Source organism: Macrobrachium rosenbergii, chromosome 22 (genome assembly GCF_040412425.1).
Source record: "Macrobrachium rosenbergii isolate ZJJX-2024 chromosome 22, ASM4041242v1, whole genome shotgun sequence".
NCBI lineage: Eukaryota > Metazoa > Arthropoda > Malacostraca > Decapoda > Palaemonidae > Macrobrachium > Macrobrachium rosenbergii.
In genome coordinates this window covers 14,555,243-14,581,745 of record NC_089762.1, presented here as the reverse complement: position 1 = coordinate 14,581,745, position 26,503 = coordinate 14,555,243, and the positions used below count along the sequence as shown (strand labels likewise).

Here is a 26,503-nt window from a genome sequence, read left to right as displayed (position 1 = left end):
CCGAATATGGCAAGTCATGATTTACAGAAGTACATGAATTTGATTTGGTTATTAAACTCGTAGTGATATTGCATTCATGAATGAATATATATATATATATATATATATATATATATATATATATATATATATGTGTATGTATGTATGTATGTATGTATATATGTATATATATATATATATATATATATATATATATATATATATATATATATATTACATGAGCACGTGCTCGTACACACACACATATATACATATATATATATATATATATATATATATATATATATATATATATATATATCTTCATTTGCTTACACATGAATTCACATAATCATCTAAAAGAAATGTAATAAGAACTTCCTCGTTACTTTGCATAACAGAAGAGCATATTAAGAGATGACCATCATACACGAACGAACGAACGAACTTAAAGTTCTGATAGAAAGTTATTGATTTTGGAACGTGTCAGAAAATCAGTTGGGAAAAGAAAAGAGAGAGAGAGAGAGAGAGAGAGAGAGAGAGAGAGAGAGAGAACTCCAAGTGGTCATGTTCATAAGTGGCCCTTCATCGGATGACCTCATACACTCAATCATAAACCTCTTACCAGTAGTCGCACGTCATGTAAAATGAGGACATTTCTCTGATTCTCTACTGTTCTCCCAACAGAATATAACAATTATGAATACATGCACAAACACACATACGTAAGGAAAATTGGAACTGATGTTTGGTCCTGACCAGTTTCGTCTTTTTATAGATTTTCAAAAGGACTGGTGCACAGCAGAAGAAATTTGCGTGTTATAAGGTAGACTGAAAGCACAGTACAAGCAAATATACAAGCAGTTGAAAGACGCCGTTGGCAGCTGCAAGGAGTAGGCTGAGCGTTTTAGACAGAGGTTATGCTGTTCAGAAATCTTGGTTTCTCTGGACACCTGACCTCGCTTATTTCTTAATGGAAAATAACAAGCGGAATGTTTTATTTTCCTGTTTACGCTCTTCAGAATCTGTGCATTTTACACGTTTATTTTGAAATAAAAGGGTCAGGTTTGTACCTTATTCAGAGGAGTTAAAAAGTTAAGTATACTTTAGTTTAACCAGATCGCTGAGCTGATTAACAGCTCCCCTAGAGCTTATTTTACGTGGCTAAGAACCAATTGGTTACCTAGCAACGGGACCTACAGCTTATTGTGGAATCCGAACCACATTATACCGAGAAATGGATTGCTATCACCAGAAATAAATTCCTTCAATTCTTCATTGGCCGGCCGGAGACTCGAACTCGGGTCTAGCAGAGTGCTAGCCCAGAACTCTACCGACCCGTCCAACGAGAAACTTGTTCAGAGGAGTGATGGTGAAGTCGAGAATAACGTGATATAATTAGAGTATAAATTTTGAAAGATCAGGAGTGAATTTCAGTAAATTCTTTATGGACGAGTAGCTTTGCATGAGGGAAGTAATGACAGACAGAAAGGTTAGCGAGAAATGGATTTTGAATGAATGATGCATATAAATAGGTGCGGTTTGGAGAAAATAGCGTGAACACATTGAAAGTATGTTGCATGTGAAGGGTAGAAGAGAGGCATTTGTGAAAGATGCAGTAGCAGATAGTGTTTCATATAAATCTGAGATTGCTAGAGGGATTTAGCCTACATATGAGTTTGTGAGGAAGGCAACTGAGAGAGTGAAGAATGCAAAGGCACCAAGATTTGATAAGATCACAAATGAGGTGCCGTGGGACTGCGTGAGTGAGGGTCATCGGGAAAAGTGAGAGGGTGCTAGAGAAGGAAATAGTGAAATGACTGTTCGAGTGTCTGAAGGTAAACATAATAATGATTTATATTGCATAACGTTGCAAATACACTGGGGAATGTGTATGGTAAGACTTTGTTGGAAAAGTTAGACATGTGACCGAAGGATTAATAAGAGAAGCACCATAGTTTTCGACAAGGGCGAGTGTGTATGGATCAAGTTTCATTACGAAACAGACGCAAAAAGTTTTGTAAGTGTCACCATAGAAAAGCTTTCGAAAAAACCGACAGGAATGCAGTATGGAGGGTGCTGAGGTAATTTGTAGAGTGATATGGAATATGTGAGACGAAGTAGATGTGAGAAGGAATATTTTGGGGTAAAATTAGCTCTCGGAACAGGATGTTTTGTCTCTCCTTGTCTAATTAATAGCTTCATGGATAGAGTGGTGTAAAAGAAAAAAAGAAACGAAGAAAAGCACTTAGATGTCGTTGCAAAGTTGTGGGTTAAGGAAACAGTGCAGAATAGTAGTTTGAGGGGGAGAGTATTGAAAGATGATACTGTGTTTATTGGGTGGAATGAAGAACTTTTTTTCCCACCCAGTTTAAGCGATCTTTCGAAAAAATAAATTAGGTTGAGGACACTTTTGCTTTCTCAGGAATCTCTGTCATGTATGAATATTTCTGGATTTAGATAATACCTTTCCTCATAAAACTGCGTTTTCCAATAAGAATGAAGTGACTGACAGGCTTGGATTTTGAAACTGTTACCCTCAATGGAGAGTTCGCTGCGTCATTTACAGAAAACGGGTCTTAACTGATCTTGGTCTAAATTGTTTCAGCCTTGCACTTTAGAATTAAAGAAAAAATTCTTGTAACACCGTGCTTCCCAGTGACAATGTTTGCCTTCCGATTGCTTTGGATTTCATGAGGAAATGGGTGTCACATTCTTATTTTCGAGAAAAAAAAAACTGGTGTCTTTCAATGATGTTAGTTAAAGAGTTTTAGTCCAATTTTTTCATCTTAAGCAGCAAACATTTATGAAGTAACTGAAAGCACATTTTTGCCTCTTAACTAAATCTGGGAAATTTGTCAACATATGTAAGTCATGAATTGCTATTAGGTCTAAATAACCTGCAAATCTCAGTCAAATTCAATGTTATTTTTAAAAAATAGCCCTCACCATTGGCATTCTTATTGCCCGAGTTAATGCGTTCCTGTGTAATTTATCAATTTAATTAGCTTAAACATGATTTTTAAAGTACTCTCACATGGATGTTGGTCACAGAACAGGTGTAACTTTTTAGGTATTAAGGAGAGTTCTGCTCTGACAGCCCAGTTTTAAGTGTAAACACAAAACTTACAAAGACGCAAGTCGTCTAATAATTATTCTTTGCTATTTTCGTGACATTACTTACGAGATTAGAAAAAAAACTTAGTAGTCCCTCAATAATTCTGCTGCTGTTACCTCATTTAGAATAAACTAAAAGGGAATATTCCTCAGGACTTTATTTTTTCCTCTTCATTAAGTTGCGAAGAGTCCTCTTCTTTTATCCACAATATCTCTGTTTTAGTTTCATGTCTAGTCAATTAGCCCGCGAGTCAGAGTGAGTTTGAAACGAGGGACATTTATGGCTCCATGTCAGTTTATTATTTTGATGGATTCAGTGACGCCAGGTGAGGTAAACGAAAAGAAATGTTGACGCAAAGTTGTGTGAAAAGAAACTGGATTGTGAATGAACTGTGGAACTGCCGATGTTCGTAAAGAAACTGCAGGAACTAGTTAAAGAGTTTGAAAGTGTTTGCAAGATGAGAAAGTTGCGAGTAAATGTAAGTCACAGTAAGGTTAAGAGGCTGAACGGAAACCAGGAAGATGGATCAATATGGTTGGTGGAAGAAAGCAAGTTATTTTGTGCTCTCTCTCACACACACACGTTGAATGGGAAACAGACATCAAATGCCTTTTCTTGACGTTTTAATAATTAGAGACACGACAGAATACAAATTTTCCATATATAGAAAACCAACTTTCTCTCTGTCATACATACAAATTATATATATACAGTATATATATATATATATATATATATATATATATATATATATATATATATATATATATATATATATCAAATATAAGGGAGCCCATAGGAACGCCAAAATGTGGAAAATAAAGGCTATATTTCAGAGACCAAACTTCTCTCTCCTCAGGCAAATAGTGAATAAGAAAAAGTTACAGAAAAGCGGTATTTATACCAGAAGATCCATAGGTCTGCCGTTAAGTCACTCCAGTTGACAGTTTCTCTTTAATCTTCTTAATCGCTGGTTGGAGGAAGATTTTATCTATAATATCTGAATCCCAGGCGCCGATTGAGAGATTCATTGCATTTCTTTGTTTAATCAAGGCTGATTCCACCATCTGGCTTTTGACCCGACAATTGCTGCTATACATTATACAAGATACATTCCAGTTTATTCTGTGGTTATGGTTATTTATGTAGTTAAAAATAGCTGAGCTCTGTTGTCTGCATCTAACTGAACGTTTGTGCTGTATTAATCTTTGGAGAGTGATTTGCCTGTGAAACCCATATAAGATTGGTCACAGTCGAGGCAAAGGATTTTGTAAACTCGTGTGTCTTTGGCGACTGGTTTTTGTTGGACGTTAATCAGGGATTTGGCTAAGGTAGGTAAGATCAAAAGGATTAGAGTTTCCAAGTGTCTGTGTCAACGTCTTAATCCTGTCCAGGGGTAGGATTTTTGTTTTATTGTTGTGGGTCTCTCTGGTCTTGTTATGGGGGTGACAGTAGAAAATAGTGTTTGCTTTGTGGATCGATTTCTCAATTAAATGGGCAGGGTACTTTAAAGATGACAGCTGCTTACGGATTAGTTCAATTTCCTTTTCCAGGAGATCCGGGAAGCAAATCCGTAGGGCTCTTATATAGCACTTCACAACATAAAACTTCCAAGTTTAGATGTAGATTCCTTATTCACAAAAGTACCAGTACAGGACGTTCTACAGTTTTTGAGGGAAAAATTAGCCCCCTATTCAGATCATTTCCCACTAGCCTTAGATAAAATAATAAATTTAGTTGAATTATGTGTATCAAATAACATCTTTTCATTCGGGGAGTCATTCTATAAACAAAAATTCGGGCACAGCATGGGCAGCCCTTCAAGCCCTGTTTTAGCCAATCTATGCATAGAATATTTTGAAACTGTAATAATAAACGCAATAAAACCTAAAGACATGCTATGGATGAGATATACAGATGATATCTTAACATTTGGGATAATAAGTGGCGCAATTTCAATGAATTTCTTTCAAAATTAAATGCATTAGTGCCTAGCATCAAATTAAAAGTTGAATAGGAAACAGACATCAAATGCCTTTTCTTGACGTTTTAATAATTAGAGACACGACAGAATACAAATTTGCCATATACAGCAAACCAACTTTCTCTCTGTCATACATCCATTTTTATAGCTATCATGACATCTCTATCAAAATTGGCATAGCCAGCAATTTACTCTTAAGAGCCTTACGGATTTGCTCCCCGGATCACCTGGAAAACGAAATTGAACTAATCCGTAAGCAGCTCTGATCTTTAAAGTACCCTGCCCATTTAACTGAGAAATCGATCCACAAAGCAAACACTATTTTCTACTGTCCCCCTACCCCTATCAAGACCAGAGAGATGCCCAACAATGAAATAAAAATCCCACACCTGGACAGGATTAAGATGCTGACACAAACACTTGAAAACTCTAACCCTTTTGCTTTTACCTACCCAAATACCTTAGCCAAATCCCTGATTAACGTCCAACAAAAACCAGTCCCCAGAGACACAGGAGTTTACGAAATCCCTTGCCTCGATTGTGACCAATCTTATGTAGGTTTCACAGGCAAATCACTCTCCAAAGATTAATACAGCACAAACGTTCAGTTAGGTACAGACAACAGAGCTCAGCTATTCTTAACCACACAAATAACCATAACCACAGATTAAACTGCAATATATCTCGTACAATTTATAGCAACAATTGTCCGTTCAAAAGCCAGATGGTGAAATCAGCTTTAATTAAAAAAAGAAACACCATGATTATTTTTAATTAAACAAAGAAACACCATGATTCTTCAGAGAGGTGCGTGGGATTCAGATATTATTGATAAAATCTTCCTCCAACCAGCGATCAAGAGGATTAAAGAGAAATTGTCAACTGGAGTGACTTAACGGCAGACCTATGGATCATCTGGTATAAATACCGCTTTTCTGTAACTTTTTCTAATTCATTATTTGCCTGAGGAGAGAGACAGTTCGGTCTCTGAAATATAGCCTTTATTTTGGCATTTCTATGGGTTCCCTTGTATTTGATGGAATTCTGTTTTAACAGAAAATATTTCATAGTCATATATATATATATATATATATATATATATATATATATATATATATATATATATATATATATATATATATATATATATATATATATGTTCCTCATTGGAGATGTCGATATCGTACTCAGCTAGCACTCTGCTAGGCCTGCGTTCGATTCTCCGGCCGGCCAATGAAGAATTGAAGAAATAGAGGCATTTATTTCTGGTGACAGAAATTCATTTCTCGGTATAATGTGGTTCAGATTCCACAATAAGCTGTAGGTCCCGTTGCTAGGTAACCAGTTGGTTCTTAGCCACGTAAAATAAGTCTAATCCTTCGGGCCAGCCCTAGGAGAGCTGTTAATCAGCCCAGTGGTCTGGTTAAACTAAGGTATACTTTATAATATATATATATATATATATATATATATATATATATATATATATATATATATATATATATATATATATATACAGTATATATATATGAATTATATGTGTATATATATATACGAGTATATATATATATATATATATATATATATATATATATATATATATATATATATATATATACATACATACATACTGTATATATTGTCTTCAAGACGCTGTAGGGTGCTATCATTCTTCAAGCTTTTTCTTCGCCATTAACAAAGACAATGGTTAAAAGATCTATGAATAAACGAATAAATAAGTATTTGTAAGTGAATATCAAACTCATTTCATTTCATACGACCAGCAAGCAGCAGCAGTAGTATCTCATCATCTTTGCCTCCTTGATTATACAGTTCCTTCAGTCTTAGTATATATTTCGTTCCCAAGGGAATAGACGTGACTTCTTTCTTCATCCGGAGGCAGCTAAGAAAATGAGAAAATCATACAAAGCGAAAAAGAAGCAACACTGACCAGTCCTAGTTAGTTCTGCAAGATAACAATGCTGTTCCAGTCTGAACCTTTGATCTTAGATGCCGTCCCGAAGAGGCGCTATTTGTGCGCCTCAGTCCTTCAGAATCCTTCGTCTGCCTTCACGAGTGCAGCTGTTTGCTCGATGATGGTGCTCAAACTGCGCGTAATGAAGGCCTTAGAATAATGCCGTCTGGCTGTGACGACTTGCAATTCGTTTTTGCTTTCTTCCCCACTCAGGCACTCTCTCTCTCTCTCTCGCTCTCTCTCTCTCTCTCTCTCTCTCTCTCTCTCTCTCTCTCTCTCTCTGTCTCTCTCTCTCTCGCTCTCTCTCTCTCTCTCTCTGTCTCTCTGCCGTGTTGCAGCCTCTTGTGAAATGTACGGTACTCTGATCCGATTGTTAACACTAGATACGAGCACTGACTTATCGGGGGATTCGCAGTGAGTAATATAACAAGACAGTTTGGAGGAATAATTTCCCTCGAAGCAAATATGCTTAATCTTGATAAAAAACGCAAAAAGTAGTAAAAATTGATATGCTGTAGAAATTCGTTATTGTTGCTTTGCTAGGTCCGAGAAAATAAGTCAAGCGGCAAAATGAGAATTTCCGCAGAGTTAAAAATATTGTTGTGCTGACTCCTCCAAAATTCAGTAAACGTCTTCCTTCCGTCATTCCGCAAATGCTCACAGACTTGGGGGGAATTGCAACGTTTTAAACTCCTTCGTACTGGATAGGATGAAGTCTTTGTCAGTAAGAAGGAACAAATATTAAAGAGCAAATAAGAGCGACGTAAGTCGAGTGAAGATAAAGTATTCCCATTCAAAACAACCATAAAAATGACCATAAGCATCAAGGAGCAAGCCCCAAGCAGCACACGAAGTACATTCTTCAAAGACTGGCAAGTATTGTCTTTCCCTCATGAAAGCATCGTGCTTTTCGTATTTGCATGCGCACATAATAGCTCTAAGTAAAATTTAACTTTTCTTGTATAATTAAATTGGCATATGGGACAGGCATTAGTATCCTGTCAAAAACCAAATCACTCTGAAACAAATAAGGATAATAAGACTATTGCAGCTCATACTACTGTAGAGTTGCAATTAATCGCAATCGCAATATAGCTCGGTATCATAATCATCGTAGTAGTTATATAATTACAGAATATACTGGTCACTTTCACCAGATATATATATTTGTATTTCTGTTAATAATAATAACCTCTGAACTTCTCGATTTCCCCCACACTTTTGCATATGCATAACGCTACAAGCCTTGAATGCAGAAGGGGAACATTTGTCGAAACTTATACTCCTGCAGTAAGATTCAAACCCACGTACATTTGGTAAGGGCGGAGTTTATCTTAACCATTCGGCAAGGAGGAAGGATAATAGGCATTTCAGTTCATATATACATACATACATGCATACGTCTCTCGAACTTAGATACATTTCACTAGAGTTTAAAATCATCCCATCTTCACCATCACAGCCGCGTAATTGAACGTCTATTGCTTTTACCACACAATATTGATAAGAAGCAGAAGACACCTACTCTAAAAAGGAAAGGTGTCGGAAACCTTTCAGTGTAGAGCCATTCTTCAAATCTGGTAGAAATGAATCCAGGAAGTAAGTAGCGCTTAGTCAAAAGGATCTGATTAGCTGCTATCTTATCCAAGTTACTCTGTCTTCAAAAACAAGGAATTGTCCTGCAATAAAAGTGTGTGCAAGGCAGAGACACTGAATGAACAGTGTCATCATGAAAGGCTCTGCTATAAAAGCCTTTGAGTCAAAGCAGGATGATGCTGTGGAACTGCAGGTTTCTGCATTGTTCCACATTTAACGACTTACAGGACGAATGAGGAAGTAACTTACTATTACGTTCTCTCTCTCTCTCTCTCTCTCTCTCTCTCTCTCTCTCTCTCTCTCTCTCTCTCTCTCTCTCTCTCTCTCTCCGTAAAGTCATCGTCATTTATTGCGTAATTCAATATATATATATATATATATATATATATATATATATATATATATATATATATATATATATAAATGCATATATGTATTTATTTATCTTCGTACACCAGTATATCACTGTGGATGCTTCAACATTAGATGAATCACGTCACTGTGATTATTTTTCATATATATATATGTATATATATATATATATATATATATATATATATATATATATATATATATATATATGTGTGTGTGTGTGTGTGTGTGTGTACATATATACAGTATTAGTTACCAAGTCCACAGAAGATGAACGAAAGCTATAAGTTTCTGTAATTCCTCACAAATATATTTTACCTTAGTACACACGGGTATAACACTGTGGACCCTTGGATATATATATACAGTATATATATATATATATATATATATATATATATATATATATATATATATATATATATATATATATATTTATATATATATATATATCTATATATATATATCTATATATATATATATATATATATATATATATATATATATATATATATATATATATATATAAGATATATATACAGTATATATATATGTGTGTTTGTGTGTGTGTGCATGCGTGTATGTGTGAACGTATAAAGCTATAAAGCATAACACATATGAACAAGTAAACAAGTAAGAAATCAGTTACTGGTTTATGCAATGAACAAATTCTTGTCTTTTATGCATTCAGAAACATTCAACTGTCAATTCATATACCGTACCTTGGACGTGTAAATGTCAGTGTGAAGAGCTCACCCCGAAAGACATTATTCAGATCTAACAGATAATAATTGCTTTATTCGAATCCATTTTATTTCATGACATAGATCTTTTTAATAAACAAGTCTCTACGCCCAAAGTCAGTTCAAATAAGCCATACCTTTCACTTAGGCATTAACAATGACATCTATCCATGAATCAATCCCTAAGTAATAACACGCACAGTGTCATGAATGAATGAATAAACTCAAAGTCATTTAACACGAGAATGCTAATGATGTTTGCAAGCGGTGGGGTTCTTCATTCACCGCCTTTAATTTAGTGACAGTGAGACAGGTATTGTGTCACTGGGGAAGCAGGACGATTTACGCTTGGGGAATATTCTCAGGTGAATCAGGTTCGAAAGCACAGTATACTGCGCGTTTACCCTGCAATGCTACGTACGACCAGCACCTAACTGCACATAACTTTTATTGGGTTTCCTCTCAACAAACTACCTATTGTTTACCGTTATACAGATTTCATGACGAGGATGTCGAAAAAGAGTGTGCGTTGCTTATTTGATTTCATTGGTTTTTATTATTAGTACATATTGTATCTCTCATTTTTCCATTGAAGAGATATTTTTAGCACAAAAGCGAGTGCACTTTCAGTATAATGCTCTCTCTCTCTCTCTCTCTCTCTCTCTCTCTCTCTCTCTCTCTCAAACACACACACACGTCTCTCTCTCTCTCTCTCTCTCTCTCTCTCTCTCTCTCTCAGGGTTCTGTCCTTGGCCCGCTCTTGTTTTTATTTACATTAATGACATTAATGTAGGTTTAACTAGCAGGATAGCCAAATTTGCAGATGACACCAAACTAGGTGTAAATGCAGCAGACCCAGATACAGTGGAAAGTGTAAGAAATGATCTAAGGAAAAATAGGAGAGTGGTCAAAAAGATGGCAAATGCCTTTTAACTTGGATAAGTGCAAAGTGTTACAAATAGGAACACAATCCTCATGCCAACTAATGCTGCTTGGGAATGACATAAATAGTGTAGAACAAGAAGAGGACCTTGGAGTCATTATTACGAAAGACTTAAAACCCACAAAACAGTGCATAAAAGCTGAAAAGAAGGCACAGAAACTAGTGGGGTGCATAGAGAGGCAGTTCAAATACAGAAACAAGTAAACGGTGCTTGAGCTCTACACATCCATAGTTAGACCTCACCTTGAATATGCAGTACAGTCTTGGTCACCAACACCAAGAAAGGACATAAATAGATTCAGAAGGGGTACAAGCAAGAGCCACAAAGTTAATTTTATCCATCAGGCAAATAGGTTACCAAAGACGACTAGAGAGCCTGAACATGTATGACTTAGAAACACGACGATTGCGAAGACAACCAATAGAAACATTCAAAATACTGAAAGGCATAACAAAAGTAGACGGTAACCTCTTCACATTAAACGAAAACCGGACAAGAAATAATGGATGGAAACTAGAACTGAAGAGATACAACACATCTCATTGTGGGAACTTCTTTGCATACAAGATAGGTGACACATGGAATAAACTGCCACCAGAAGTTGTAAACAGCAACAGTGTGGAAGAGTTTAAAAGAAAGCTAAACGAAATCTTTATAACAGGAGTTTAAAAGAAAGCTAAACGAAATCATTAGATCAAGAGTTTAAAAGAAAGCTAGACAAAATCATTAGAACAAGAGTTTAAAAGAATCTAAACGAAATCATTAGAACAAGGGTTTAAAAGAAAGCTAGACAAAATCATTAGAACAAGAGTTTAAAAGAATCTAAACGAAATTCATTAGAACAAGAGTTTAAAAGAAATCTAGGCAAAATCATTAGAACACTGTGAATGAGCAGTAAAACCTGCTCCCAAAGATAAGTGAGCGCATGATGTCTCCTAGGATGGACTAACAAGTCTTTGAGACATCCTAATCCTTGTAACTCTCTCTCTCTCTCTCTCTCTCTCTCTCTCTCTCTCTCTCTCTCTCTCTCAGTTTACAAAAAAAGGTCCAAGAGAAGAGCCAGGAAATTATGATCCAATCTGTCAGTCCCTTGTAAGATTTTTGGGTCCATAATTGCAGATCAAATTGTGGATCACACTGATAGAAACAATCTATTGTTAAACAGTCAACACGGCTTCAGACAAAACAGATCCTGCCTATCAAACCTCTTGGAGTTTTTTCATAACATGCCTGGTATTTACGACAGTAGTAGAACAACAGATATACTCAACTTGGATTTCCAAAAGGCCTTTGGCAAAAGTTCCACACAAGAAACTAAGGATAAAAGTTAGAGCTTTACGAACTTTAAGAGAAATAGCAGAATGGATCGAAGACTGGCTGGCTAATAGAAAACAGAGTCGTAATAAACGATGAAGAATCAAAATGGGTAGATGTGGCAAGCGGAGTTCCTGAGGGTTTTGTCCTTGGTCCGCTCTTGTTTTTTATTTACATTAACGACACTGATGTAGGCTTAACTAGCAGGATAGCCAGATTTGCAGATGACACCAAACTAGGTGTAAATACAGCAGACCCAGATACGGAGGAAAGTTTAAGAATGATCTAAGGAAAATAGGAGAGTGGTCAAAAAGATGGCAAATGCCATTTAACTTGGATAAGTGCAAAATGTTACAAATAGAAACAAACAACCCTCATGCCATCTATATGCTGCTTGGGAATGACATAAATAGTGCAGAACAAGAAGAGGACCTTGGAGTCATTATTATGAAGGACTTGAAATCCACAAAACAGCGCATAACAGCTGAGAAGAAGGCACAGAATCTAGTGGGATACATAAAGGGGCAGTTCAAATATAGAAACAAGGAAACGGTGCTGCAGCTCTACACATCACTAGTTAGACCTCATCTTGAATATGCAGTACAGTTTTGGTCACCAGCACTAAGAAAGGACAAATAGATTAGAAGGGGTACAAGCAAGAGCCACAAAGTTAATTTTATCCATCAGGCAAATAGGTTACCAAAGGCGACTAGAGAGCCTGAACATGTATGACTTAGACACACGACGATTGCGAGGACAGCCAATAGAAACATTCAAAATACTGAAAGGCATAACAAAACTACTTTTGACAAGAAATAATGGATGGAAACTAGAACTGAAGAGATACAACACATCTCAATGTGGGAACTTCACATACAAGATATGTGACACATGGAATAAGCTGCCACCAGACGTTGTCAACAGCAACAGTGTGGGAAAGTTTAAAAGAAAGCTAGACAAAATCATTAGAACACCGTGAATGAACAGCATAACCTGCTCTTAGAATTATATAAGTGAACACATGATGTTTCCTGGGATGGACTAATAAGTCTTTGAGACTTCCTAATCCTTTTAACTCCTTGTAACTCTCTCCAACACACACACACACACACACACACGCGCGCGCGCGCGCGCGCGCGTGTTTCTCTCTCTCTCCAACACACACACGTCTGTCTATCTCTCTCTCTGTCCCTGTCTCCTTCTCTCCAACACACACACACGTCTGTCTGTCTGTCTGTCTCTCTCTCTCTCTCTCTTCCAACACACACATACACACGTCTCTCTCTGTCTGTCTCTCTCTTTCTTTCCCACACACACACACACACACACACACACACGTGGTCGGCATGGGGCATTTAGGACAGCTGTCACTTAACTGGCTTAATCTTAAACCAACCATCTACTTAAATATCTATCGCGCTCAAACTACCAACCATTGTGATAGGACAGCAAATGACAGGTCTCAAGCAAAACCAGAAACAAAGAATTAACGTTAAGAGAAAGATTTAAATGGCTGAATAGAAGTTACTACCCTGCTTTTTCCCCCGGCCACACCCCAGCGATCTTGAGCGTTTGACAGACTTGTATTTGCTCCCAATACTAGGCAGGCTGCTGCTGCAAACAGTGTTTCCTTTTCTAGTAAAAAGTTTAATACTATTCAGTTTGCTAGGAGTTTTATCTTGACTACAAATAAATTGTGGAACAGTTTACCTAGGGCAGTTTTGGAAACTTCGGGTCTCCGAATTGGAGCGAGGAGCAAATTCATTCCTGCTTTCTGCTGACGTCTCCTGAATTCAAGTGTATCGGTTTAATTATCCGTTTCCTCATAACTATTTATTTATCACCTTTCCTTTTAACTTATCTCTCTGTGCAAGCTCATTTCCCTTTGGGGCCCTTTTGTGTTTATCGTCTGTTGGTCCTGTCTGTAAGGGCTTTCAGATGAAGATTTGAAGAAAGACAAAGACGAAGTGCTTTGTGTCATCTTTCGACATATCATAAATTACCTCTTTATTTCATCTTTCTCGCACTCAAGTTTGTCCTGTAAAGCCCATTAATAATTTACAGGAACACGTGGCATTGGTTGGGCGTTTAGATTGATAAAATTCTGAGGGCTCTTCCCTGAGAATTTCACTTCCCTTACACGTCAGGTTTACACATGAAGTTTTACGCTAGTTATATACTGTAGGACACAGCTAGCCAACACAAATCGGAGTTAAGTTCCGATTGCGCTCTGTTTGGTGTCATGTTGTGTCAGATTTCATTCCAAAACGATGTTGTCCTTGAGTTTGATCGTTTGTAGAACATACTTAATATTCTCAACAACCTCGTTATGGTGGTAATGTCTTGAAATGACTTAAACATTCTTTTGCTCCAAAGTTTTATCTTTATTGTATAGAAAAACAACAGACCTAATTTAAACTGTGAATCAATGAATTGCTACACGTACACTGAAAATGAACCGATCATCTACCTTCGCTTTGGAAGAGGGCGTGACTTCTAGGCCCATGTAGCGCATGGTGACTCTAGACTTGTATCAGCATAACAATGTTTGGAGATCTTTTCTATATACTTCTCTGCATTTATTCCTTTCTTGATGAATGGCAGTAGCAGCCACAGCCTCAAACTATCATCCATGGGAGCAGTAAACCCATATTAAATAATCTTCAGTTCATGAAGATGCAAATTCTCCTTCAGAATTTGAAGTTCCTGACCGTATCTCTCCTTAGAAGCGATGATACGAAAGCCTTGATAGAGTTTGCGCTCAACATGAACAGCTTTCTGTTTAGGCGAATGATGAGCAATCTCGGAAAATTAGGATTTCTTGGTTCTCGATTCTCTAGTTATCTCACAAAGTTTATTTATGGTATTCTACTTTGATGTCTTATTAGGTAAGTTTTACCAAAATTCAAAGTTCCGAAGCATGATGTAAAAATTATGGCGCGAGGGTCTCGATCCCTTGTGACAGGAGTTCTGATAATCTGCCAAATTTAAAATGGTTCTGACGTTTGGGATAGTAAGTCTCCTGATTAAATCAAAAGTTTCTGTGATATGTTAAGTCTCCTATTTTATCAGTAGTATTTTACTGAACGCTTCTTGATTTGTCAAGGACGCATCTTGCCTAAAATCCCCTCCTTTGCGCGATTGTGGTCACTTCTGGGAAAGAACCTGATGAAAATCTTTACGCCCCTCTAAGTGAAATGGAGCACTGATCCTTGCTTACCAGTTAAGGAGCAGTGACATTATCTACTTTGGGCAGCCTTCTCCGAAAAAGTGAAGTCTCAGGGTACGAGAGATTTCGAGTCTTGCTGAGTGAGAGGATTAGGTGCGAAAGTAATCTCTGGATACGGCAGAGACAAATTCTGCATGATGATCAGAGCGGTTCAAATCATCATCATTATTATTAGAGTTATTTGTATTATTCAGAACTGTCATATATTTCTATAGAAAAAAAGACAGAAGGTCACGACTTTGTCAAACAAGAGTCCACAGAACAAAGTGTTTACCAAACTTTCTGACCTGATAGTATAGTCGTGAGCTCTTTATCAAATTTTTTGAACACTGACCCTGCCAAAAAAAAACCTAAGGCCTTGAACGTCTGATGTTGAAACAAATAGTGCAGCTCTGCAGTCAGCTCATGCAGAATCAGCGTCAGTCGCTCTCTAAACATAAATATAGATACTGGAGCACGGGCAAATTGTATGTGCTTTCTATAGAATAATGGCCGAGCTGTTAGCCCACTGAAGTGAGGTTAAAAGGTCAACCAAAACATTAAGAAGATAACATGAACAAACAGACGCACGTTGTAAGAAACAGGGTGAAGAAGGTTTGATAGTAAAACGACTATAGTTATGTGTATTTAATAATGACCAACGTCTTTTTATTATGAAATAATTAAATTACATATCAATGAAACAATTATAAAATTCATTAATAGTCAACAATACAGCGCAAAGAGACTTCACATAAGAAATTCGCTGGGCCAACAACTATAAATGTTAAAAACTAAATAGAAATAAGGGAATGTTTTGCTAGACATTAAAGTTTACTTATTCATTTAATTTAACTTATTCATTTAGGGGAAGAAAGAAGTTCCTTCTTAAAAACAATAACAATAATTGGCCATGACATTCTGGTTTGGCCTTTCAGTATAAAAGTCGTTTTAGAGCACTCGTGTTATGCATGTATGTATTTATGCAAAATGCACTAAGGGGAGAGAGAGAGAGAGAGAGAGAGAGAGAGAGAGAGAGAGAGAGAGAGAGAGAGAGTTAATATATCATTCCTAACTCTTTTTCTCTGTCTTAGAGTGAAATGAGTACACAACGAAGACAGAACTTCCTCATATATCCTCGTTCTATCTGACGCCTGATTAGCCCCTGCAGCTTCTGAGAAACTTCATTTCTTTCTTTCTTTTTCTTCTCGCTTGAAGTTGTTTGTTTTCCCGAAGTCAGTCAGTCAGCGGGATGAGAGAAACCTCAAGATGTGAAGTTCCAGGAAGGAAAGTCCTCATAAACATCGGAGAGAAATATTGCAGGGTTCGGAGGTTCTTCTCTTGAAATGCTGGCTCAGCAGTTCCACAGTAATACAAAATGATAATAAGAGAATTCTCTTCTCTACATTCTGCCTCTTTTCCAGATATTCTTGTTGCATCAGCTGGCATAACACAGAGATAATTATAAATTCGTACACACTGACCCTACTCTCTTTCTCTATCTATGTGTGTGTATATATGTGTGTGTATGTTTCGATGGTCTAACTTTTTCTCGGTGGTAGGTATTGCCGAAGATAAAAGCAATTCAGCATTGATCAATTAAGTGCTATTTTGCCTGTTCTCTAGCTCTCTTCTCTGAGTATTTGTGACCAATGTTATGAATGTGCGTTTCTGTTAGAAAGTGCAAACGACAGGATGTGTACAGCAGAGTCGATATCAACTTACACCAATCTCGATGGCTCAGTGGTCAAAGCCACTGTACGTCGTTGCTTCTAAGCCAGGCTCCGGTTCGAATCCCACTGGTGACGAAGAACTTACCAGTTATAATACCCCTTGGTTGTAACTTATTCCAGAGGCATTGTGAGTTGGATATGGAATGATATTTATGGCTTAATATTTGTGAAAATAAAAAATGTCACCGTGTATGTAATAATTAATATATAATATATACATATATTTATATATATATATATATATATATATATATATATATATATATATATATATATGTGTGTGTGTGTGTGTGTGCGTGTGTGTGTGTGGAGAGAGCGAGAGAAAATCTTATATTCAACTTTTTACCTCAGAATTCAGGTAGGCCTACACATAATCATTTTCGTTGTACTCTCCCGATCTTGAGAAAAGTATCGTCTTTGCATGATACATGGTTTTAAATTTCAAATGCAACTGATATTAAGCTACATAAAATCACGCCCGCAAAAACGAAGAAGAAAATTTTGAACCCCATCAAATTTTTTCACTCAAATTAAGTATTTAAAGATAATATTACCCGATTCTAGTTACTCTAGCTTCGAAGAATATATTAACACAAAAATGGTTTAAGATGATTTTTTTAAGCTAATTTTTTGCATTCCAAACTTTGCAAAAAAAAAGCAAAGCGAATATAATGTAAGAAACTACATTAAAAATTTAACAATTAGCCATTATGAGGGAACTGTTTTAATGCAGTTTTCTTGAGTTTGAGAAAAATTATCCTCTTAGCCAGTGAAATACTTCACCAACACTGAGTATATCACCAAGTTCACCAGCACCAGACTATTATTTTAAGAAAAACAGCGCGAGAGCTCTGAACCAGCACACGAGGGAAACATTATTTGAAGTCACTGGCGGGCGAGTAGCTATTCACACCGATTCTTTATGATGTAATAACAGTGAAAAACTTTTATCATGATAACAATACTTGTTCTGTATCAATTAAAAAGTAATAATAACGTTATCAATTAAAAAGTAATAATAATAATGACAGTAATCAAATTATTAACAGTACATGTTGGTTCCCAAGCTAAGCCACTTGCTTCACCACCCCAAACCGACCCCCTCCCCCTTTCCTATCCTGCTCCATGTGCTGAAAACCTGTGCATGCAAATTTGTGCCGCTTCATGTACTATTTCTTATCCCAACATTTATGTGTTTGTTTCATGGCCAGATCTTGCACAGAAAACTGCAAAATTCATTGGGATTAGTATACTTCTGGAATTTTTGGATGGCTTGGTCCAAAAGTTGGTTTTCAATCACTTGATAATGTTTCCAAAGAGCTGATAATCTTGAAACCTGAAACATATACAATTCCGTTTGTTACGCACGGTACCTCAAAAGTCCCCTTTGAGTATACACGTAGGGCAGACAACTGCTACTCGACGCATTTCGGAAGGCCTCTCCTTGACGTCAAATGATGGGGTTTTCCCTGTGTGCAATAATTAGATTCAAATATTACATTAATTTTACATCACACTGATGCCTGTTCAGTAAAGTGCATGTCAAAGGTTGAAGTACTGCTTTCGACACTGCAAGCGGTGAGATCAAACCGTATAAACCAGACCGAGGTCAAAGAGGAGAAAAACTCGTCGCAGCTCTCGACCCACAACAAGGGTGAATAAAGCATAAAAACTCGACCCTAGGCCAATAGGAGAAGAAAATCCTAAAGGTCTCTGTTGCCAATGCAGCTTGCTACAATACGATGAGCTGCACAACGCTTTCTGTCCATTTAATGAGGAGTCAATCAACTTCAGCCAGCTCTGATGACAGTCCTGCATGACTTGGACTGTAGGACCACAAATGTTATGCTATAGTGGAAAGTGTCCAACTGAGTTTGCCTGTAGAAACTGCAGGAAAAAAGCAGCATAAAGGTTTTGGACGAAATTGAAGAAATATTGCATTAGAGAACTTCACTTCAACAGCTCAGTCTGGAATATGCCACACAAGATTATCAAGATTAATATTTCCGTAGCCATATGGGTGTTTTGCAGTCCTGCTGTAAATTTTCTTCTACAGTAACAAGCTGCAAAGACATAGTGATATAAAAAAAATATCCTGTTTAAAGAGTTAAATGTACACATAAACAGTTTACAGCCAACAAACAGAGAAAGGCAACGTTAACTAATACTGAGGGACGTAAATTGCAGCAATCTTACCATTTCCCTCAACGGCTGGTTAAATTTTGGTGAGACAGTAAGTATATATTGTGGATTTGTAACAATGTTTATTTTCATCGATAATTCATAATATAACTTAATTTGTGTTAAGGAAAAAAATCATATTAAATTTAATTCTGTGTTATGTTCACGATTCCTTGAAGTGCTTTGATGGGACCTTCATTTATAGCGTTACTCCACTCACCAATGGACAGGCTGGGATACGAATGACTTGATGCTGGCAAAAAGTCTCAAACGCCCACAGTCTGGAAGGATTAAATAGGCTACTCGTGAGCTCATTGAAAACATGGTAAGATTAAATTGACAGAGGTACCAAGCCCTCAGGCACCTTGTACAGTTCCTCCCTTCCCACATTTATATCCTAAGGTTGGGGCAAAATACGAGGGTGTAGGAGGAATAGAATCAGAATCCCAATAGCAGAGGAAAGAGAGGAAACATTCCGGATAGCAAAGCGGCTGAGGAAAGATAGACTGCTAATTCTTCAAAAGAAACGACCTCTACGGACTCACAGTCTAAAAGCTTCCGAAGACCTTCTTCCTCAGCTTAGCTGCCACAGGAGCAGCGTGACCGTCTCAGCACAAAATGAAAATGTCTACGTTTTCTAACAGGGACCAGAAGAGTGTTCTCAACAGACAGTAAAAGTAGAAAAGCAAGAAAGAGAACAATGGGGAAAATACTGTGGAAATTCCGATAATTTTCCTCAGCATTTGTTTCAAGCACTAGAACAAGTATAAAGACTCCCCTGAGAGGAAGAAGGGGGGCGGAAGAGAGAGAGACATTTGGATTTTAAGTTAATCCTAATTTACATATTCATTTTATGAAAGGATTTATTGCCATAGGCCTATGAGTGTGTAGTATTGGTAGCTGGTAAACTGACTGGAGAGAGAGAGAGAGAGAGAGAGAGAGAGAGAGAGAGAGAGAGAGAGAGAGAGAGAGAGACCCTCAACAGAAGAGACTAAATTCAAAGTTAAAATCTTAGTTCATATATTTCCTTCCTTAGAAGTTCCTTACAAGTTAGGTAAAACGACCTTCTAGTCTGAAATCACAATCCCACGACCTAGTATGTATAGCTCTTTCTAAAACACATCTCGATAGTCCTATGACTAATGGCTGTTCTCGACGAATCGGCTATCGATCAAGAGACCTTGCATCTATCAACCACTGAGCCAGCTTCCCTGCTGTCTTTTTCCGGCCAAGCGTGATATCAAAATTAAACAAGTAAAAATGCGCCAAAGGTTCTTCGGCGCAATCGAGTTTTCTGTACAGCATGTAATACTGTATGAAAATTTCAGCCGCGGCCCATGAAACTCAGGCACGGTCCGATGGTGGCCTCAGCCACGGCCCATGAAATTCTTAGCCTGGCCCATGAAACTCAGCCACATCCGGTGGTGGCCAGTGTTGTTGGTACCTATATCGGTGCCAGAAATACGATTATGGCTAACTTTAACCTTGAATAAAATAAAAACTACGGAGGCTAGAGGGCTGCAATTTGGAAGGTTTGATGACTGGAGAGTGGATGATCAACATACCAATTTGCAGCCTTCTAGCCTCAGTAGTTTCTAAGTTCTGAGGGTGGACAGAAAAAGTGTGGACAGACAGGCAAAGCGTCACAGTAGTTGTCTTTTACTGAAGACTAAAACCGATACCTCGTCAGTCTCATGCCTCTCTTTCCTTTAGGAAAATGCTTATAGTGAATATGAGATAATCTGTATTAGAAAGGATGTACAGTTGTATACATACAAAGAACCAATATCCAGATACTGGATCTTTTCAACCACTATTGTTTCCTCCCTCATTGGACTCTGTTCGCCTTAATGCAGTGATCGTTTCTAAATGCTGTTTGGCATAATTTGTTTTCACATAAGTTTTTTTTTTACTTTTTAACAATAACATGTTTAATGTAGATTCTCAGTAATGCTTTAAATGGAAAATGTACTTTATTTGTATATTTCACAAGAATAATTTCTTCTTTTGTGAACAAAACATTCTGTAAAGCATCTTCAAGACATTTTTACCGTTGGTACAACAAATCGAAAATCAGTTAGAACATTGAATTAGGGAGCAATTCAAAATGGACGTTGACGTGTCAGCATCATACATTATATATCTAAATATATATGTATATTATATATATATATATATATATATATATATATATATATATATATATATATATATATAGAGAGAGAGAGAGAGAGAGAGAGAGAGAGAGAGGAGAGAGAGAGATCGTGCATAACTATTTCTGTGTACAAAACACAATGACCTTTGATATATAGAATGCTTCTTTTAACCAGATTTGATTTGATGTGACAGTAGAAGCAATCAATTTGCCTTGCCTGGCGAATACACCGAGCAACAGACGAGGAGGGAGCGGCCGGGAACGGGATGGCTGTTACAGGAACGAGGAGGAAGATAAGTGAAAAAAGCAATTTACCCTCGGCCATACTTCCAGAATAACACCGTCCCTCCGCAATTCTGATGGGCCAAACACATCCTATCCCCTTTTAGCAAAGGCGTGGGAAGGTGCAGACGAAATAATTGGATGGGAAGAATGAGAGATCAGGCGTTCTAGGGGAGGGAAAGCGTGGGTAAGGGCTATGATCACGTGGCTTGAGGCTCGAGTCTCAGCCGACTAAATTGCCCTTCTTAGGGCACCTGTTTATTAGAATCCCGACCAAAGAGTTTATTGCTATTATAGAAAAGTGAATATCGGGGGACAAATCGTTCATATGATGAATACAATGACTGATTTCATTCATTACGAAGTAACATACTACAGCAGCGACGAAGGCGATAGCATGTGCCAAAATGATCAAAACACTATCAGTCTGCACAAGTAATGAAGAACACCTTATAGAAGAGCAGAGAAACTCACTCCATGACCACAGTTTGTCATCAAAATGGACAATGTTTAATAAGCGATCGAATAGCTGTGAGGTCATTCCTTGGTCCACCAAAACGGGAAAAAGAATAGTTCCTGTTGTCACGAATTTCAGTGTCGCAGGCACATTCGGAAAGCATAGTATCATCCCACCCGACCCCATCTTTAAAGCTCGGGACAGCTTTGCCCAGACTGATCATACTGTATAAATAACGATAATAAGGAGACTTTGCGGTTCCTTCCTCCCTTCTCCTTACTTATTTATTCATGACGTTTTTAACGATGTAACTTGAGCGAACGAATCATTAATTGTTATTCTTGCTCACTTGCAACCCCGATGCCTCTTGTTCATTCACTTGGTTTTCAGTTCACTAACCTATTCTGTTGTTGCCTTATAAAATCAAATTTACATTTATAAAAATAAAGAATATCCAAGCTTCTAGGAAATGAATTCGTAAAAAGAACATTTTACATCGCAATACTTATACCTGAGCTCTCTCTCTCTCTCTCTCTCTCTCTCTCTCTCTCTCTCTCTCTCTCTCTCTCTCAACCTACTTGCACACAATTTTGAGACTGTTGGCTGTTAACGTAATATTGTGTTTCAGGAATATTATAAAAATATAGAGTTAGTTTCTTAACCACGTAGTTTCGTTGTTTACCACGAAAGCTCATAAAATAAAAGTACAATCGATGTTAACTGGAGGAAAATTACTATCTGCTCAACAAGGAATCGGGAGCAATCAACTGCTATCAAACAATGGAGACAAGTGCTATTACAGTACATTAACCCATCATGCTAATACAGTGACTTCCCATGCCGTGACAAAAGGTCCCTTAATGCTTCGGTAAAAATTTTAGCTTCGCTACCAATTAGCCCTGTAGATGGCGCTGTACGCACTGAACACCTGCTTCCACTACGCGTCAACAAAGTACCCATTTTAACCATTCATTCGACAAAGTTAGATAAAGCCCCTTGACAGGCAATCTCTAAACATCAACACCATTAGAAAGAGGAAACAAGTTTCGTCATTTCTAGAGACATCTGTGCAGGGGTGTACTGGAAAGAAGAATATCGAAAAAGCGAAAAATGAAATGCTGACCTGTAACGGGAGCCATGACACTAAAAAAAATTGCAGAGGTCAAACCTATTTGGTGATTGTCATCACTCCTAAGGTGCCTGCCTATCAAGTTTCATCAACATCTGAGGAAAATAGAATGATGAAAACTACATTTTTGTCCTTCAGTTAACCTCTGACCTTTAGAAATACGTCAAAATCAAAACGTTTCGTGAAAGTGGTGGCCAATCCCACGTACATAATTACCAAGTTTCCTAAACATCAAAGATACTGAGCTTCAAACGTACATAGAGAATAGCTAAAGTTAAAATATACCTATCGGAAGTCATCAACAAGCCGTAAGTCACCAACACGTGACCTTGAAAATGTGCCTTCGTGACTTGGTACTGAATATTGAAGACAAAGAACTTATATCATGATCATTTTGTGAGCTCTAGAAAGAAAGGTTTCTAAAGTTTTAGTCTTCCAGTAAACCTATTACCTTTAAAAAAAAAAGCTCAAGGTAAACTATTTGGTGAAAAGAACCACCTATTCTCAAGAGAACTACTTACCAAATTTCGCTGAAAGCAAAGGAGATGGGGATGTAGAAGAGTAATAATAACCACAACAAAACAATGCCTCGTAATGTTGCCGAATAATAATAACACCAGATTTAGTCATTATTACTAATATATTGTTATTGTTGTTCTGCAACCACATAGCCGAATGGAATCAATGATCATAAAGGTCTGACGCAATTAGCTGAGGACGTCAAAACGTGAACAGAAGTTATAACTATTTGATTGCTCAATGTAGTTAAATTGATATATGTATATATACATATATACATGCACACACACATACATATATACATATACACATATACAGTAGATACATACATATAAGCGTGAAAACATAATTATCTTTAAAATCGGAGAAAGTTCGTGGTCATCTTCACTTTCGGAATATCATTAACTCCCAGTTATTGTAACAAATTTATGTTTCATTAATTTATCGTGAGTATATATATATATATATATATATATATATATATATATATATATATATATATATATATATATATACATATATATACATATATATCTCTATATATATGTCTACATCCTACATCTGTATGGCTATACATATATATATATATATATATATATATATATATATATATATATATATATATATATATATATATATATATATATATGTGTGTGTGTGTGATGTGTGCATATATATACATATATATAAATTATATATATATATATATCTACATCTGTATGCATATATCTATCTATCTACCTATATATATATATATATATATATATATATATATATATATATATATATATATATATATATATATATATATATATATATTACGAGTTACAGTGTACACGGCATGACAGTGAAAGCTGCCCGAAACAAGCCTGGTCCTGCCAGAAAGTGCGTTAAAGGGCCTTCTCCTATTGGTGCCCTCAGACGAGCCTATTGCAAACCGGCAGGTTGAATGATTTGTGGAGGCGAGCCTTGTGTTCAAGACTTGCACGCAGTATCTGTTTAAAGTGAGTCTAACGTGTTCAGGGAAGACCACCGGGTGCAGGGCGCACACATCAGTCAAGAAGTTCTCGAGAGCGATTGTGCAAGTAGCATCTCTGTATATATCAGGCAGCGTGAGTAGCCTTGCAACGGAGAACTGAATCCAGTTAGAAAGTACGTGTGGGCCTTTTTTAGAAGGAAGGACTTTAATACTGATTTACCATTCAGATCAGTGCGTGGAGAGCCTTTCAAGATTTAACAATAGTATTCTATATAAGGAATGGAAAAGTCGCGTATAAATCTGAAGAATTTGTTTGGAGAAGTAAATCGCTGCACCTAAAAATTCTCACCCAGCGAATTTGCTATAGGTTTCATATTAGTAGTTAGGAATGTTTAAGGTGCGAATATTCATTGTATTTCAAAGCAAAAGCTCTAACTATCTTACCTGCGGCCTCGAGGAAGCTCGAGTCGATATCCAGAGGACGAAAATTGCCGTCGAAATCTTTATCGGGGAGTTCATGATGAGGTCATGCGACTTCCAGTTTTATAGATGTACATATATTAGTTCGCTTTCTGCCTGAGGGGAACCAACTAGGGAGGCAAAGAGGGGAACCTAGACGCTCACTGCAGTATAGTAGTGTAGTACCTTTGGGAGGATGGACACGGAGTCGGGAGAGGTGGAGAGAGGCTGGTCAGTCTTTCCTCCACTCTCTGCAGGCCTCTTCTAACGCACGAAAATCCTTTTTCTTTCTCTTTTCTTTCTTTCACAGACTCGAACACACAAACCACAGCCTGTTTCGTGGCTCGTTTGATTGTTACATTTCCGAAGCCAGAAAATGTTCCTGGGACCGCACTTCGATCTTTCTCCTGATTGGTAAATCAGGTCCTCGTATCGAGACGTGTCATTATCAAATCTTTTTTTCTTTTCTGAATTTCCCACACAGAAAACCAAAGACCGTAAGAATCTCTTCGATTTATTTGGAAAACAGCACAAAAACACTAGACGATCGACGCCTTTCTTCGCTGCTCCTTTCTTCGTATTTATGAATGGACTCGATCGGAGAACGAATGAAGCCTCGTGATCTCAGAAAGACGTATTATTTTCTGCCGAAAATGGGAATGACATCATTCGAGAAAGTAGCAGTACTTCTTTTTAAGTATTTGTATCGCTTTCATTTGGTAGTCGTCGCCTGAAAACCCTCCGAGAGTGACCGAAAAGATCTCGCCATTTCAAGAGCGACAGACATGAGGGGGAAACGTGACCGAACCCAACAACCACTGCGAGGCGTGTGTCGGGCCTTTGCCTCCAGGAGTGTGTTGGAGAGAGTAAGAGTAGAGAGAGAGAGAGAGAGAGAGAGCTTGTAGAGGTGATGCTTCTGCCTCCTCCTCCTCCTCCTCCTACTGCTCCTCCTCCTCCTCCTCCTCCTCCTCCTCCTTGTTTCTACGCATCCTTTGATACCATATCCATTGTCTGTCAACAAATCTGTCTCAAAAACTGTAACCTTCCGTAGCGAAATTATTCTGTACGCAAATGGAAGAGCAAATTTCCTTAGATAATTAACCATCAAAATCGTCATACTCAGCCTACAGTCACCAAAATAAGAAATTAATTAAGAACACTCATAAAACAAGTAAACTATTCTAGCAGCAAAAAAATGCTGTATGTGATTCTGCTTATACTTGTAAATTCTCTCTCTCTCTCTCTCTCTCTCTCTCTCTCTCTCTCTCTCTCTCTCTCTCTCTCTCTCTCTCTCTCATGGTATAAGTGTAAAATGTGCAAGCTTGTGTATCGAACAAGAGAATGAAACCGATAATGCAAAACTGTTTTGGGAAACA

At 37.3% G+C, this 26,503-nt stretch overlaps 2 protein-coding genes across 2 annotated transcripts in view; one reads left to right on the top strand and one right to left on the bottom strand.

Moving 5' to 3' along the window:
* The window catches only part of LOC136850588 (uncharacterized), a 219,940-nt gene extending 193,919 nt beyond the window's left edge, over positions 1 to 26,021 (bottom strand). Inside the window, exon 1 of the mRNA XM_067124233.1 lies at positions 25,113 to 26,021. Within this exon, the coding sequence (XP_066980334.1) occupies positions 25,113 to 25,187 (75 nt within the window). The 5' untranslated portion in view covers positions 25,188 to 26,021. The remainder of the gene's footprint in view (positions 1 to 25,112) is intronic.
* LOC136850591 (interferon regulatory factor 4-like) overlaps positions 1 to 26,503 on the top strand; it is a 281,743-nt gene that overhangs the window by 83,783 nt on the left and 171,457 nt on the right. The window lies entirely within an intron of this gene.